The sequence below is a fragment of the Lepisma saccharinum genome, chromosome 16, assembly GCF_977018435.1.
Source record: "Lepisma saccharinum chromosome 16, izLepSacc3.1, whole genome shotgun sequence".
NCBI lineage: Eukaryota > Metazoa > Arthropoda > Insecta > Zygentoma > Lepismatidae > Lepisma > Lepisma saccharinum.
The window spans coordinates 50,997,295-51,014,959 of NC_139244.1; the positions used below are offsets into that span (position 1 = coordinate 50,997,295).

The window sequence follows — 17,665 nt, forward strand, 5'->3', positions numbered from 1 at the left end:
GCTTTAAAAATAGTGCAGATGTCACAAAGAAACATAGAATTTCTGAAACAGAGAATGTAAAATATGGAAAAAATGAAGCAGAAATACAAGAATAAAGAACTAACACGATTTGATTTCTTAAAGGCTATTTCCTACTACAGTTCAAAGAAGGATAAGAAGAAATAAAATTGAAACATAGAGGTAAAATTAGACAAAGGAAACTCATCCGCAAATTTTTAAACAAGCCATGAGCTTTTAGCCATGACAGTTCTAAGCCTGTGAAAAGTGTGAAGGGAAAATTAGCGGAGAAAGGGTAAGCGGTGCAACTGACCCCTTGTTTCGAAGAGTTTAGCGGTGCATCTCGCCCATTTAGGTATTCTCGGGGTGCAACTACCCGTCACCCGAAAATTTTATGAATGTCGAGAAGAGAAAGCAAGATGATGTTGCATATGTAGACATTTTAGCGGAAATTGCTGGCTGTACCAAGACCCGAATTAGGGCTCTGGTATACCGTGCCATTGCTCTACCAACTGAGCCACCCTTGACTTCGACTGATTTTTCGTTAAAATGCCTACATAGTACATACATGTCCTGTGTATGTCAAATCGTAAGGTGTTGCCTGTATAACGAACAAGCACAGAACATATAGGAGAAAGAAGAAAACTGAGGGGCATTCCCACCGGTTGAGGAGACATTTCTCTTCCGTGGTCAACACGAGCTGCCGCTTCGAGGCAACGTTGACAGTGGAAGATTTCATACCGTGTCGCCTGAGGATTTCACAAATCGAACGTACGTTTATGCGGCCTTTTGTGTCGCTACGGTGTGAAACGTTGCTGTTGATTTGCTCATTTCAAACGACATGTATCCCGTGTCTCTTCGGTCTGAAATCTTCTTAAGTCTTGAAGATCCAAGTCACAAGGATGGGAAATTAGGGCTTTGTTAAGGTTAGGTGCGAAGGCAAACGACAGCACCATAACGGATAATATCCAATCCTGAAAGAAGAACGCACCTTACTTAAGTCTCCAATAAGAAATGATAAGAACTTCTGGTGAGTTAGTTTTAAATAATGTGTCCGAGATAAAGAGTGGCGTACCCAGGATTCTCGGAAGGGAGAGGGGTTAAGCGTACTATTTCTGGTGGTCAGCCCTCATTTTGCCATCTTTTCCTGTCTTTGACGTTTTTAAGAAATACCAAGTTAAATTGGGTTATGACCCCATAAACCCTCCCTTGGGCACGTCACTAGAAATAAACGAGTAAGCATTCGATCATATTGGGAGACGAAGCATTAGATGTGTTGGGAACGGAAGGGTTTTCAGTGTGCATTAATTTATTCGTGATCCATCTGTATTCGAGAAGACTTCTTTTGTTTCGTGCCGAATTAGGCCTGAATGTGAACAATTTGGTGGGTTTCTTTAGAAGAACTGCAAACATGGGAGGACAATACACATTAGTGGTGTTCAGGCTCAAATCAGAGCGAAATATTCGAGAACTGTCTGCGTCAGTTCGCAGCCCACAGTTTGAATCTCGCGTTGTCGAGTGGATTGTCCATGTATGTGTAACAGCTTCGTAAAAGCACTCAAAGACACCATAGATGTTTTGATGCCTGATGAGAAGAAATAGACAAACGCACATACTGACATGGTTCCGCACACAATGTTAATGCATGGAAACAGGGGTGTCTAGTGGTAAAAAACGTTCCGATTTCACGATCTGATTAAAATGGCAGTCTTAAACAGTGGGATAGTTGAACCCCATTTTTTTGCCTCCACACTATGGCCTCTTAAGAGAGAAAGTAAACGTTCTTTGCACCCCCGCCCCCCGTTTTGGAACCCAATCGCCACATACCAGTGGCCTTAAATATACAATTGTGAGTTTCTATCCATACCCCTTAAAAAGATGGTGTTCAGCCTCGCCACACCCCGAAAGGAATTCCTGGATACGTGCCTGCTCTGCTTTCAAAATGACGTTATTTTCTTCCCTGGAGAAATTCTACATACGTCAAAGCTCATTTGTAAATAAATAAATTTCGAACTTGCAAGTTGATGTGAAGTAGCTGAGAGTCTTCCAAAACGGGAACTGCGGGTCAAATGGGGACACTCGGTTTCTCATTGGTTAATGCTGCTACCTGGGATCCAACGCGGTGCTACTATTCCTGGCTGTCTAAATGCCACTTTGAATCAAGTACTTGATGAGGCAGCCCGACGACCTTATTTCTATCAAGTTTAAGTTTTCCTTAAAAAAAATAATAAAAAAAAAGGCTTTCGCCTCTGTACAGTGTTGAGTCTTATCAAGCCTCCTTTGAGCATTCAATTTTCGTAAGTACAGCATTGATTCTTCTAGTTTCAAGTTAGATTTTTACACACTGCTTGAAAGGTTATCTAAAATCTGTGTGAAGGGACCTTATGTTTTCTAGCGTTTGTCACTGACGTTGGGGGTAGTCCACAACCGGGTTGACTCGTCCCAGTTTTGAACGCCGCTGAGCAATACCTACTATGCCTATGCTTTAATTCTAAGACAAATCTGCGATATTAGCTATGTTGTATATTAATTGTTTATAAAATTATTATTATTATTATTATTATTATATGCTTGGTTATATATTTTTCTCATGGAAAGTTTTTCAAAAAGAGGATACCTTAATATACCTGTATAAAACGATAGTTGGTCCTATTCTTCAATATAATTAATTATGGTTTCAGACAGCCACCAGTCACCTTCAAATAGTTGAATCAGTTCAAAAACTTTTTATCAAATTATTATGCACAAAGTTTAAAAAAAAAATACTAGGACCAACATTACTCTGAAGGGTTAGCACAGTTGAATGTGTTTACCTTAGAAGAAAGAAGAAAAATGAAAAAGATAAATTTTGTACAGAAGATTCTTAACTTTCCAAATTAACGGTGAATATATATTTTTTAATAATATATCTTATAAAATTCCCAGATACTCCCATAGGTATATCTCAATTCTCACATGTCTAAATAAGGTCAGAGGTTTAGTAGCTGATCTTGTTGAAACCTACAATTTGAATGTATATAAGATTGTATTATCCGCTGTATTATTTTATAATTATGTATTCAATTCTATAATTTTGTATGGCCAATTTTGACATAGTGATGTACCTGGTTCTTAAATCGTGCTCATCACTTACATAAATATTATTATAATTATTTATTTGAAGTAGGGTTACACTTAAGTTTAGAGTTTATGTTACACAGATTATCTTACTATAAAAATAGCTTTGTGCCCTACATGAATTAATTTGTTAAGGTATACAATTAAGCTAAATGTTTATAAATGTACAAAATATAGAAAATTACAAGTATACCTACGTAATAGAAAAACACAAGAAATAAAAATTAGGTAAGTATATATGAAGGAGGCAATGAGGTAAATGAGGCACGGTGTCAGTATTCATAGATTAACATCTAAATTTGTTGTTTAAATTTGGCCAAATCTCTCTCCTTTCTCCAGTTGATTCCACGCCTTATTTGAGCGATGATAGGGATCTTGATCCGTATCTTGCCTTATTACATTTTTGGTATTCTGATACTAAGATATTCTTTGTTAGTGTGAAGTAAAAGTAAAAGTAAAGTGCTTCCCTGTACTTGGCACCACGCCATGAAGGCGTATAAGGGGTGTGGATATAGGGCCCCACACTTTCTTGATCAGATCAGCACCACACCCCTGGTCGCCTTCACCCCTCAGAGTTTCCTCCAGGTACCCTCTTTATAACGACGCTGGGTGGGCGCCGGAGCCGCTTGAACAGGTAAAAAAAAAATCTGTTCTCCCCAGCCGGTGATCGAATCCGGGTCTCTCGGATAGTGTAAATTTTGTTCTTTCAAAAAAAATTTTGTAACAAAATTTTGCATTAGACCTAAGTTGCATTGTTTCAAATGAGTACCCTAATTTATCCAACCAGTTGTCCAAAACGAGGACATTTCATGTTTTCCAGATGTTTTTCCTGCGTCCCCTATTTTTTTTCTTTTACAAAACAACTCTATTTCCTGATAGTCTCCAACCTACTAAAAAAATTAACGTTTTGCAACAATCTTTCATTGATAACTTTGCTTTTGGTTGGCCAAAACATGTTAGTGTCTAATGTTACTAATATTTTCCTGTCTTATTGTATCTACCAGCTGTTCCGTAAGGTCCCTGAAATGGAAGCCATGTACATAGTGCCCGGGGGAAAGCAGCTTCCGAAGAATTTCAAAATCAAACCAACGCTCAGCCATCAGGTGTATATCGTAAGGCTGGGCGAAAACACTGTAACGGAAGTACTCAAAATACCCTTCTACACGCCAATATTGTACAACGTTGTTGGACGGAAACGAACAGACGGTCAATGGGACTTGTCGAGGGCGAACATTGTGGATCGGAAATCGAATCTGATGGGCAAATCAATTCCCGTTGCATCCGCATTAGTAAGTTAATTTTTCAATAAAAATATGTGAATATGTTAATTTTAGCACTGTGAGACTTGAATTTTGAATTTGAATTTATTTATTTTTGAGTGCGTTAGCACTTAGGCTATTTTGCACGCGTCATACTATACGGAGTCCAGCCCCTTATCATAACAAAAATAAAAGTGTGTCTGAAAACTAAAATATCCTTACCTGGGTTAAAAGTTGATTACACATACGGGCAAAACAGGACAACACACACACAGCCCTACAAAGATTATATTGGCTGTAGGTCCACACACCAGGGCCTGGTTAGTCTACAAAATGTAGTCCAGGGTGTTCTATGTGGAAGGTTCACCCCTTACACCCCAACATTGTGAGACGTTAGCAGATTTAGTCACAATTCAGAACGAGCATTTTTTCATTATTATTATTATTAGAGAGATAAATAGAGCCGGCCTCACTGGCCGCGCTACGACGTCAGGGATAGCAGATTCGAATCACGGCCTGGCTATGGGTATTCTCTATGTTGTCCCAGTTTCATTCATCACTCATCGTCATATTCGAGATAATAACAAAAATCAAAAGCAAATCAAAATCTAATCATTGAATTGATTGATTGATTTGGTATATTTACTTGGCTTTTCTGTAACTTTTGACTAAGCGTTAAGGTGAGGATGAGTGATGATACGATTAAATTTATGAATGAACACTCACAAAGAACCCCCATGCCCAGGCCGGGACTCGAACCTGAGATCCATGGCGCTGCAGCGCGTTGCTATCACAGGGTGGCCACCCTAGGACCATAATAAAATTCAAGAAGTATAATGCCCTGTTCTCAAGGCGAATTTTCCAAAAATTCAAGGGTACAAGCAGATGTTTCTCTATTCCAAACTGATGTATTACCGCCTCTCACCACCCACACACATAATTACACACACAATCTCGAACTAACAATATAATGGGTGTGCGATTCTAATGTATCCCAAAATTCTAATTCAATCCAATTAAACGGTACACACACACACACACACACACACACACACACACACACACACACACACACACACACACACACACATATATATATATATATATATATATATATATATATATATATATATGAATGGCTTATTGCAGAAAGGGACCTGAGTCACATTTTTGAGGTATCGGAGTTAATGGTATTTTTGATTTTCCTAGTGGCCGCGTTGGCTCAGTCGGTAACCATGCTAAAGGTCCCGGGTTCGATCCCCGGCCGGTTCAAATCCGGGAACTTTTCTAACGATGGAAGCGGCCCCGGCGCCCACCCAGCGTCGAATAACATGGGTACCTGGGGGAAACCCTGGGGGGTAAAGGCGGTCAGGGGCGTGATGCTGATCACATCACCCCCACTCACGACCGGATCAAGAAAGTGTGGAGCGTTATCCCCACACCCCCTATACGCCTTCATGGCGTGGTGCTATGCACAGGGGAGCACTTTACTTTACCTTTTTAGTTACAGACACATTTTTTAGTGCAGAAAGGACGTTAGTCACACGAGACTATAGTGAAGAAAATGCACAGTGAAAAGTGTTCTTTAATGCAGAAAGGTACCTGAGTCACTGACTCGGGTCCTTTTCTGCAATAAACCTAGCCGTATTTATACGTTGTACGAACTGTGTACGCTAATCTGTAATGCAGCTCGGGGTATGGCGATCAAGCTTACTAAATTGAAGGACATATGAACTGCCTTGTCGTATGTACAGACGACGTCAAATGATTTTATGAAGATATTCTTCAGTCGCTCACTACACACGGCAATGAAACAGACTCAGATGTAGAATAACACACGCATGTATGAGCTCGTACATTATTGTACTTCAAACACCGACAATAAAGTCCAGAAAGTGCAATGCACTGTAATGTTTTTCCGAATCTATAATTTTATGTTGCATATATAACATAACTTAACCTAACCTAGCTTATGTGGCAACGACAAACGGGCGTTTGTAGGATATTTCTCGTCTTATTTCTCAAAGTTTCCACTTTTATTGCAGAAAGGTACCGGAGTCACAACTTTTTCATCTCCACTGTCTCTAGCAGCATACTGCAGGGGGGTGCATTGAGGGTTGCAAAATTAACTATTCATTATGCTGAATATTTGAGCCAACAACGGCACATTTCTTTCTGACACTATCAATATTGTACGATTTTTCTTGTTTTTCTCAGAATTGTGCAAAAGTGACTCAGGTCCCTTTCTGCAATAAGCCATTCATATATATATATATACAGGGTGACTGGTAATTAGATGTATTCCCTGAAAGGGGTTAAAGTAGAGACAATTTGCAATAAATTTGACCATATGATACCCCGTCCGAAAATTAGTAGTTTTCGAGATAATCGAATTTCAATTGTTTTTTTAAAAAATTACAATTTTCCACATAAAAAGATGAATTGAGAAAAAACTGCTCATTGTATGCCACTTATTTCAGCGTTTTCTGATAGCTAACAAATAAGTGGTTCGTTAAAAAAAAGTTTTTCCCAAATAACAATCACATGTAAGTAACGGGTGGGTCTAAACTTACAAGTGATGATAAAAAAATATGCACTCTTAGTTTACTTTGCAACGTATTAATAACAAAAATGGTATGACACGAACCGTACAAATTACTTAAATTACTTCCTTGTGACATCTGCTATCCAACAAGGTACAAATGTTGCTAACTTTCACATTTGTGTACAAGAAATAATACTTCATTCATCTTCATGTGACTGGAATCAATGAACAATACAATTAAAGAACATCACACGTCTTGCTCAAAGTGGGCATCACCATTACGAATGCAGGCACACAGGTTTTTACGGACATTTGGTCTCTTAACTCGTGATGTGATGGTGTCCTTGATGTGTTGACCAGCTGTTGAGATCCTCTCCCTGAGCTCTTCTTGCGAGTTTACCGGTGTCTTGTCATGTGGCTCCAAATGTAAAAGTCGCAAGGCGTCAAATCGATCGGGGGATCGAGCTGGGCAGTCATCATGCTGATAAATCATGTCACGTCTTGTAGATAGAGGCACATCCTTCAACAACATTGCCATCCCGTTCCTCAAAAAATGTTCATAAGTGATGCCATTTAAGATTTGTGTCAGGAAAAATGGCTCGATCAAATGATGATTGTTGATTACGCCCATCCATACTTCTGCCTGGTCGTGCGACAGTAGCTGGATGAAAATTACCCAAAGAAATGGATTGGCCGAGGTGGCCCGATTTCCTGGCTGGCTCGATCCCCCGATTTGACGCCTTGCGACTTTTACATTTGGAGCCACATGACAAGACACCGGTAAACTCGCAAGAAGAGCTCAGGGAGAGGATCTCAACAGCTGGTCAACACATCAAGGACACCATCACATCACGAGTTAAGAGACCAAATGTCCGTAAAAACCTGTGTGCCTGCATTCGTAATGGTGATGCCCACTTTGAGCAAGACGTGTGATGTTCTTTAATTGTATTGTTCATTGATTCCAGTTACATGAAGATGAATGAAGTATTATTTCTTGTACACAAATGTGAATGTTAGCAACATTTGTACCTTGTTGGATAGCAGATGTCACAAGGAAGTAATTTAAGTAATTTGTACGCTTCGTGTCATACCATTTTTGTTATTAATACGTTGCCAAGTAAACCAAGAGTGCATTTTTTTATCATCACTTGTAAGTTTAGACCCACCCGTTACTTACATGTGATTGTTATTTGGGAAAAACTTTTTTTAACGAACCACTTATTTATTAGCTATCAGAAAACGCTGAAATAAGTGGCATACAATGAGCAGTTTTTTCTCAATTCATCTTTTTATGTGGAAAATTGTCATTTTTTAAAAAACAATTGAAAGTCGATTATCTCGAAAACTACTTATTTTCGGACGGGTATCATATGGTCAAATTTATTGCAAATTGTCTCTACTTTAACCCCTTTCAGGGAATGAATCTAATTACCAGTCACCCTGTATATATATATATATATATATATATATATATATACATGTATTTAAAATATTTACTTTAGGGTGCTAAGTTTACATTTGTCATTTCGAAAAATTTACGGGATATATTAATTACGAAACATTGTTAATTGTTTAGGAATTTTAAACTCAAATTTAACTAATCAACTTCAAGGTATCTTAGATTGCAAAGAACTTCCACTTGTCAGATAGATTGTTCTGCAAAGTACACTAACAAAGTAAAAGGATTGAGAGAATTCTGCTTTATTTTCACACTCAACTTTTTTTCTTCCTAGATAAAAATAAAAGGTTAACTGTGAAAAACTTTCCTCAGGGCATTTATAAATATGTATATATTTAATGGGATTGCAATTTTTTACGTTTACGGAGAAAAAATTATGTAGAATTCACGCATAATTCCCGGAGCCAGTAATTCATGCATAATTCTCGGGATTCAAGGAATTCCCGGTGAGTAGCCGCCCTGTATCAGATGTAATCATGTTTAATGTTGATCACACAGAGAAAGTGGGAGAGATTGAGGGGGAGGGGGAGAAAGAAAGCTTGCAATATGGGACAGTAAAATAAGACTACTGAAGAGAAGTGTTTTACTGCATTATTATAGCATCAAAATAAGCGAGAATACAAATCAGAAAGTAACTTCATTTATGTAACATAACTTCCTCGCTCATGATGTTTTGATTTCTTTTTCATCACTCTCACATGGTAAGGCCATTCCTAGCCTAACGCTCCTATTTATACATGTTGTTTTTTTCGGTGTGAATTTTGGACATGCTTAGAATACAATGGACTCTTCTCTTTTCAGTGGAGATTCCAATCAAATCCAAACCTTGAAGTCCTTAGGAAGCAGAAGGACGTAAGCACAATGGTGTTCTTCGAGTTTATGGATTCTCTCAATATGACGTAAGCATGAAGAGTTATCTTATATTCAAGATAAATCCATTTCTTTGAACATTTTCACTCCAAGCGTTTTAAAGCTATTCTGGTGGTTCAATATGTATCTATATATGTGCCGGGTGTTTCATAAATACTTGAGAGGTTACAAAAATTATTGCGAGTAAAGTATTGAACTTACGTTAATGGAACCGGTCCAGAACGCAAACAGTTAGTGCGTGTATGTTTTGTTAAGCTGAGAATTCATATCACTGCCACTAGGCGACACTCAAATCACCCACATCACTCACAGTGTTTTGAGCAATGTTTGGTCCCCAAGATCACCGGACCTTACACCGTGTGACTTCTTTTTGTGGGGTTTCAACAAAGACAGAATATTCGTCTCCCCAATGCCGCGTGATATCGCAGCCCTAAGGCAGCGTATAATCGAAGCAATAGACACTACCGACAGTCCCATGTTGATGCAAGTGTGGCAAGAAGTGGACTATGGTGTTGATGTGGTGTCGTGTCACCCGTGGTGCACACATTGAATACTTGTAGGTGTTTATACAAACTGAGTTCGTTCGTTCTGGACCGGTTTCATTAATGTAAGTTCATTACTTTCCTTGCAATAATTTTTTGTAATCCTTCAAGTATTTCCGAAACACCCGGTATAATATAGTTTCATATGTAGCCTAATATATATATTTTAAAAATCTACGTTTCAAATGTATTATATCTACCTTTTATCTTGCAATTTCTTTATTTCCCAATTTGACATGTGTTTTATTTAGTATTGTAAAGGATTTCTAGCTATTTTTGGATACATTTAATCTTCACCCTATATTTATTATTCAGAAAGAAAAGTTCACCAAATTTTAATATCATATTGAGTCTGAAGACGCCTCACTGTGGTGAAAATTTAAGATTTTTCCTTTGTGCTCCATTTGGGGTCATAGAGAGTCAAGATTTTGATGTCTTTAAAAGTTTTGGACAGTTTATCGAAAAAAGGAGGACCCAGGCAACTCATTTAACTTTTTCGGAATTATTTATTGCATTTATTGTGGTATAGCATGGGAGCAAACTACGAGTAGTAATCAACATAATAAAAGATCATTCATTTCTAAAGAAAATCAATTTTGGAATTTATACAACAGAAGTTATAGCGATTTTGATGAACATATGAAAACGGTAAAATCACCGCACGCAACAAATTAAAAATTGCCGACAAATATAAATGCAAGCCTGAAATTTATTTATTTATTTATTAATTTGAAAAGTCCTGAATAAAGAAAAATCCATTTTACATCAGGATATCAACCGGAAAAGAAATAAACAAAATAATAATATGGACACATACACACACATATACATATATAACAAGAATAATAACAACTAGGGCAAAAATAATATTATTTACACTTCAGCTGCTTTATGCACGCCGTTCTGTAAGTCTGCTTTGATAAATGGAGGTCCGGAGCGTCTCTTAGTGAGTTGTAAGTGGTTTGTAGCCTGTAGAGAAGTGATCTTTGTTCTAAGGATAGCCTTGAATATTTAATGTAAAATAAGTTGTTGCATTTACTGTTGGGACATGGGATTCTGATATTAAGAAGTGGCAAGAGTTCGCTGGTGAAAAGTTGTCCATTAATGATTCTGAAGAGTAGTGTTAAATCTGAGAGTTGAGGCGAAGAGAAAGGTCATCAATTTGTAGAGTGGATAGAATTTCTTGTTTGGAGAAGTTTGCAAGGGTTGGGCATCTGTGTCTGACTATTCTGACGAAGAAACTTACTTCTTTGTTTGTTTTCTTTAAATTGCTTTCACATGCCATTTACCAAATACAGGAGCCATATTCAAGAATAGGAACAACACACATTGTAAAGTAGGTTTTGAGGGCAGAAACGTGTGTTATGTCTGTAAATCTGTAAATTAGTCCAAGCGATTTTGAACACTTGAAGGACATAGGAATAAGTTATTAAATTATTAATATTTTTAAAAATTAAGATGTGACGGGTTAGTCGAAGTGGAATTGAATGGCATATTGTTAGGGCCGGCGCTAGTCATTTTGCCGCCCTGGGCAGTGGTGGCAGATGCCGTTCCCTTTCGAACATACCACCCCCCTTCCCCCATCGTTACGCAGCAACGGGAAATTGAAAGTCAATGTATTCCCAAGTAAAACATAAAGCGATAAAATAAATAATCAGACTTGTTACGCTATTTCATAACTATTAAGCACAAAAGGATATCTCGCTCGACCGCAGTTGAACTTTAGAAAATGCTAAACTAATTTTATATTAGGTCTGTGATATATGATTGGGGCAATCCTGGGAGGTAAAGGCAGCCGGAGAGTGGTGCTGATCACATCACCTCAAAAATGTCCGAGATCGAGAATGTATGTGGCCTCTCAATGTGCCTTGATGACATACGGTAGTGCTATATGCACAGGGAACTTTACCTTTGCATGTAATATTCTCTTTCGTATAATGCTATCTTGCATTAAATGGAAACAAGCGTGTTTCAGACATGATTGACCAAAGATAGTATTTTTATTAGCCTTAATTTCCAAAAAAAAACTTTGTTCGCCACTTACCACGGTTACATACAAAGTTAATAAATTGGAAGTTCTACACTCACATTTGGTGCAAAATCATGACCCTTTATCAGTATAAGGTCTCCTTTGGTGTAATTGTTTTATTATAGCCGAAAGCAACTTTAGTTCATCTTTTAATTCAGTAGCCTTCATGTCTTAACATTCCGGCAAGTTTTCTACACATTTCAGACAAAAGATCAGATGGCATGTCTTTATGTTTACTAATATCATAAAATACATTGAAAAATTCACTATGCTCAAATATTTATCTCTAAAGTTCAAATCACAAACCCTTTTTTTTTATATATATAAAATATTTATTGGTTGTGGACAAAATCCATGCACCAGTTAACAATTTATCAATTGGTATTATATACATGTATGCACATAATATTTACTCACAATTATTCCTTTCATAATAAATAGTTTCCAAATTTCATTACACTTTTACAGAATTATATTAGACTTATTAAGATATTTTGTAAGAATATAGATTACCGAGGATGAAGGTGAAGTCAGTAAACAAGGCAGTGTCAGTGGCGCTTGATGTCCACTCCTGTACAATTCCTGTAAAAATGGTTCTCTGTAAGTTTCATAAAGTTTGCATTGAAACATAATGTGGTTTGGAGTTGCAGTCCAACCCTCCTCCCAACCAGACACACCAGATAGCTATTTCCATTTCCCCACAGACTCTCAAATGGAGACACATATCCACCTCCTTCAACCCCCCTCCCCACCAGACACACCAGAAGTCCATTCGAATTCAACAATGAACCCGGAAGCAACTCCCTTCTGTCCAAAATCTAAATCACCAACTGGAAACAAACCCGACAATATCCAACTTCGAACGTCACATAACCCAGATTCCCTTCAACCCGAAGAAGATACAAAAGTAAGGTACCCAAACTTCACAAAGCCTATTATGATGGAAATAAAGAACCCGGTCCCACCGGATCTCCCAATTTCCCCGATTGATCCCACCCGAATATATCAAAAGTTCGAACTAAATCTCCAATTAAGTCGACTTGAAGAAAAGGAAAATCTAATAACCGCTCTCCGCCTGCTCGTCCGTCTGAAACAAGATGGAGGAAAGCAGATTGCCTTCCCGCATCCGGAAGTCGTGGACAAAATGCTCCTAAGATGCAACAATATCCCGGTGGACCCTGATAAACTGCATGAATTATTAAAAATGGCATTTGAACGACGAGACCTAGAATTAAATTTGGAAGAAGTATATGCAGATTTTGCTAGGAGTCATGGAAGAGTTGTACAGAATTCGGCGAACCCATGGCCTTTATGGACCTCGGTAGAACGTCATTAATTAAGGAACACGAAAACAAACTGAAGATGCTGCAGGTAAACCTGAACGGTGCGGTGTTAGCGACTGAAGAAATCTTTACATACACTAGAAACAATAATGTGGACATGCTATTACTCCAGGAGCCATATTTCCTAAACGGGAAGATGATCCATGCCCCTATTGGAGCAACGGTAATATACAATCCAGACCAAAATACGAAATCTGCAATAGTGTCACTTAACAAGGCTACAACCATTTTGAAAATTGCACACTTTTCCGACACGCATATAAATTGTATAGAAGTAAATCATGGCAAACTAAATTTTATAATAGTAAATTGCAACTGCCAATACAGCCACAATATTGAAGTGTATACTGCCCGAATCAGGAATGCCTGCCTAGCGTATCCAAATCAAAAACTGCTCTTAACACTGGACAGCAACGCTTCCTCTCCCCTATGGTTTGGAAAGAAAATAGATAATAATGGAGAAAAAATGATGAATTTAATAGCGGAACTAAATTTAATAATAGAAAATATTCAAGGAAATCCACCTACATATAGAGGACGAGCGGGAGCAAGTAGCAATATTGACTTAACATTGACAAATAACAGAATGTCGAAATTAATAGAAAATTGGATGGTGCATGATATGATCACAACCAGTGATCATAATGTGATCTCCTTCAATGTGAGATTAGAATCACCACAAGCAGAAATTGACCAACCAGCTCCGGCGTACAATTGGAATAAGACCGATAAGGAGATCTTACTCGCTAACATCAACTTACCAAAAAATCCCGGACCATGGAAGAGTACAGATGAATGGGCGAAAATTCTAACAAAAAATCTTCAGGTCGGAATAGCGGCTTCAACACCGAGAAGATTACACAATACCCGGAAAAAACCCTGGTCTACAAATCTCACCAAGCTTAGAGCCAAAATGCGAAACTCCAGAAGGCAATACCAGAAAACAAATATTCACAACAGAGAAGTATATTTAGAGGCATATCGCAGGGATAAAGCCCGCTACGCAGCGGAGCTGAAGGATTTTAAATACAAAAACTGGTGCAAGTTCGTTAAAAACAACCTGGAACGGGACAAGTGGGGATTACCCTATAAAATAATGACAAATAAAATAAAAGTAGAAGAAAGTATTACAACACTAAGAAAACCAGATGGCTCTTTTACAAGAGACATGAAGGAGACAGGAGAATTGCTACTACATGGATTGCTGCCGGATGACGAGGAGGAAACCGACAACGAAAAGAACAAGGAGGTTAGAACAAGCTGCAGACAATGTCCAAATTCCATACCCATTGTACCGTTCGAGCCGGAGGAGGTCATTGGAGAATTGGCAACTATGAAAAATGGTAAAGCACCAGGGCCAGACGGAATTCCTGCAGAAATTCTTAAACTATCCGCCCCCGAAACAATTAACTTCATAACGGCCCTGTTTAATTTGTGTTTGATTCTCAAGGAATTCCCTGCGTCATGGAAAGAGGGAAAACTTGTCGTAATTAAAAGGAAACCAAGAACGAAGAAAAAAGTTTAAAGTCGTATAGGCCCATCTGCCTCCTCAATACTATAGGGAAATTATTCGAGAAAATGTTAAACAAAAGATTGCAAGACTTTCTAACCATGTGTGGCAATACAGGTAGCCAGTTCGGTTTCACAAAGGGCCGATCGACGGAAGATGCAATAAACGCCCTGAAGGAGGAAGTTACAAGATCAAACAAGAAAATAGTTGTAGCTATCTTCGCTGATATCAGCGGCGCCTTTGACAACCTCTGGTGGCCTAACCTGTTTCAGACTTTAAAGAAAATAAATTGTCCAGGCACACTGTTTCAAATTTTGGAGGATTATTTTAGAAATCGCAGGGTCTCCCTGAGGATAGGCGATAACAAACTAACAAAAACCACGACGAAGGGATGCCCACAGGGCTCAGTGTTGGGTCCTCACCTGTGGAATATTAACTTAGAACCTTGTTTTCGTACCCTGGGTGAGAATCCGGACGTGATCAGAGTTATAGCCTACGCGGATGATATCGTCCTGGTCTGCGCTGACGACTCGAGAGCTAAGGTGGAACGCAAGGCAAACAATGCTTTAAAAACCTTGGGAGACTGGTGCAGAGACGCTAAACTAGAACTGTCGGCAGAGAAGACTAAATATCTTATCGCTAAAGGCCATCTTAGCACCAGCAGGAATCCATCCATTAGGATACTGGGATCAGCTATACAGAGATCGGTCAACTTTAAATACCTCGGCGTGACCATGGGAGAGGGTATAAAATTCGGAGAGCATATCAAAAACATTACAGCAAAGGCGGAAATGGCGATGGGTAAACTCACCAGAGTGGCATCCCAACATTTTGGCCTGAAACCAAGCACAATCGAAGCATATATCCGAGCAATATACTACTCCATTGTGACTTACGCAGCCTCTACCTGGTTTGAGAGTCTAGCTTTAAAAAAGAACGTCAGAGTTCTCAGGGCTTCTCAACGAAGAATATTGTTAAGAACAACAGGCGCGTTTGGAACAACTTCCACAGAAGCATTGCTAACCCTGACTGGACATCTCCCTTTAGATTTAGAAGTAAAATGGAGGGCGGGTAGATACTTTTTTAAGAAAATAAATGAAGACAAAATGATCTCCTGTATAGGAAACTTCACCCCAACCCTGCATGAAATGAGAAAATCCCTGTTGGACAAGAGGAATGGAACAATGCCGAAAATGGGAGACGGACATATACCTTTATCCCGGATGTCCGAAGCAGCACACAGACAAAAATATTTTATACAGGGGGCCTGTTGCATCTTCTAACGGGACATGGACCGTATGGCAAATATCTTCACCGAATTGGCAGTGTCCTGGAACCGAAATGTACCTACTGCGGAGCTACGGAGGATTCTCCCGAGCATAGAGTCTTCTTCTGCCCGGAAACAACTGACAGGATCAAAACTTTGCGAAGAGAACTTCCTACGTTTGATATTAGAACATTTCTATGCGAGCAGCAAATTCAAAATCTGAAGATCTTGGCTGACGAAGTCTCAAAAGAAGAAAAGAAGAAATTCAACCCACGACACCGTAACACGGCCCCCACAAACAGGCAACAAACACCGGAAGAACCTAGGAGAAGTTCGAGAATACAAAGACAAAGGATCACCCCGGCCCTCGAGCAGGAGGAAGAGAATGATGAAGAACAATGAGGCACCACCAACTGTATCAAGAAGAAGGCACTACGTGGTATCAACTGGAAGACGGGAAGCCGCAGAAAGAAGAAGAATTCGTCCTGTTCGGATGCTAGGGGAAAAGCACAAAGATTATTTGTTGAGAGTGGCGGAAGCCAGGTTAAAATAGATAGTAATTAAATAAAAAAAAATAATAATAATAATAATAATAAAAAAAAAATATGGTATGCTGGTATTCCAGCACCCGGTGACATTGGCATTCCAATGTCTAATCTAAACCCCATACTAATTAACATCAAATTAAACAAGCACTATTATTCATTTAAATTATTTTTATTCAAATTCTAACACTAAAAAAAACAAAAACTTAATTCACTGTATGTCATATAATGAAGATCAGAGTGTACCCATTTTGATCGACAACTTAGCTTTTCTATATTGTTTTATTTTATTTTTTATTTTATTTTATTGTTGTCAGACCTTATTTATTCTTTTGTACAATTAATATTAACTTTAAAATATTTCAAACGCAACTCAAGCTACATAAGTCATGGACTGAAATAGGAGGAGTAGGACGAACCGACAGGGATAAGAACACCTAGCCTCTGGGGTGAGCAATCTCCCAAACAATAAATTCAAATAACTAAAGGTCCTTAACCTATTGCGATCTGTCCTTGGCGGTTCGTCTTGCGGCATGGATCAAGCATACTATAGATTCCGGGAGTCCGGAATCCGGATCACAGTGCATACATAAAACAAGAAAAAGAATGTGAAAAGAAATAAAATAAACATAACTAAATAAAAATGACCCAATTATACTAAAATATAACTATGTGCTGATATCTGTGAAGACCACTAACAATACTGTAATGTGTAATTTGTGACTTGTAATTTACATATAATAATCAAATCACTGTATTGGGAACCATGTACATGTATGTGTCTTATATATTTTCTTTTCTGTTTTTTTTTCTTTCTCTTCTTATATTTGTTTTATATATATGTGTGTACTGTAGTAAAGGATAATTTAAATAAAGGTAGTGTGTGCAACAATAATGGGTGAACCGTAAAACGAGCAACTGCCGTCCCAGTTTTTATCAGAGGCACTGGGACATGCGCATACCCTCGAATGTATGCGGGTGGAGGTTAGGATACATTCGGGGGTTCCCCCATTATTGTTAAAAAGTTGCAGTATATTCATTGCACAAACAAACTGGTGAACTCACTAAATTCTTCTTGTAAAGGAATCACAAACCCTGAGTCCTTCTGTAAACAAAACCACCTGCATGAAGATAGCATTGCAAACTCATAGAAGTAAAATAATCCACACGAAAATCCAGCGT

General features: G+C 38.4%; 1 protein-coding gene across 1 annotated transcript in view; it reads left to right on the plus strand.

Moving 5' to 3' along the window:
- Positions 1-17,665, plus strand: part of LOC146000580 (uncharacterized) — a 212,177-nt gene that overhangs the window by 136,550 nt on the left and 57,962 nt on the right. Inside the window, exons 3-4 of the mRNA XM_083138330.1 lie at positions 4,119-4,403; positions 9,179-9,276. Of these exons, the coding sequence (XP_082994456.1) occupies positions 4,119-4,403; positions 9,179-9,276 (383 nt within the window). The remainder of the gene's footprint in view (positions 1-4,118; positions 4,404-9,178; positions 9,277-17,665) is intronic.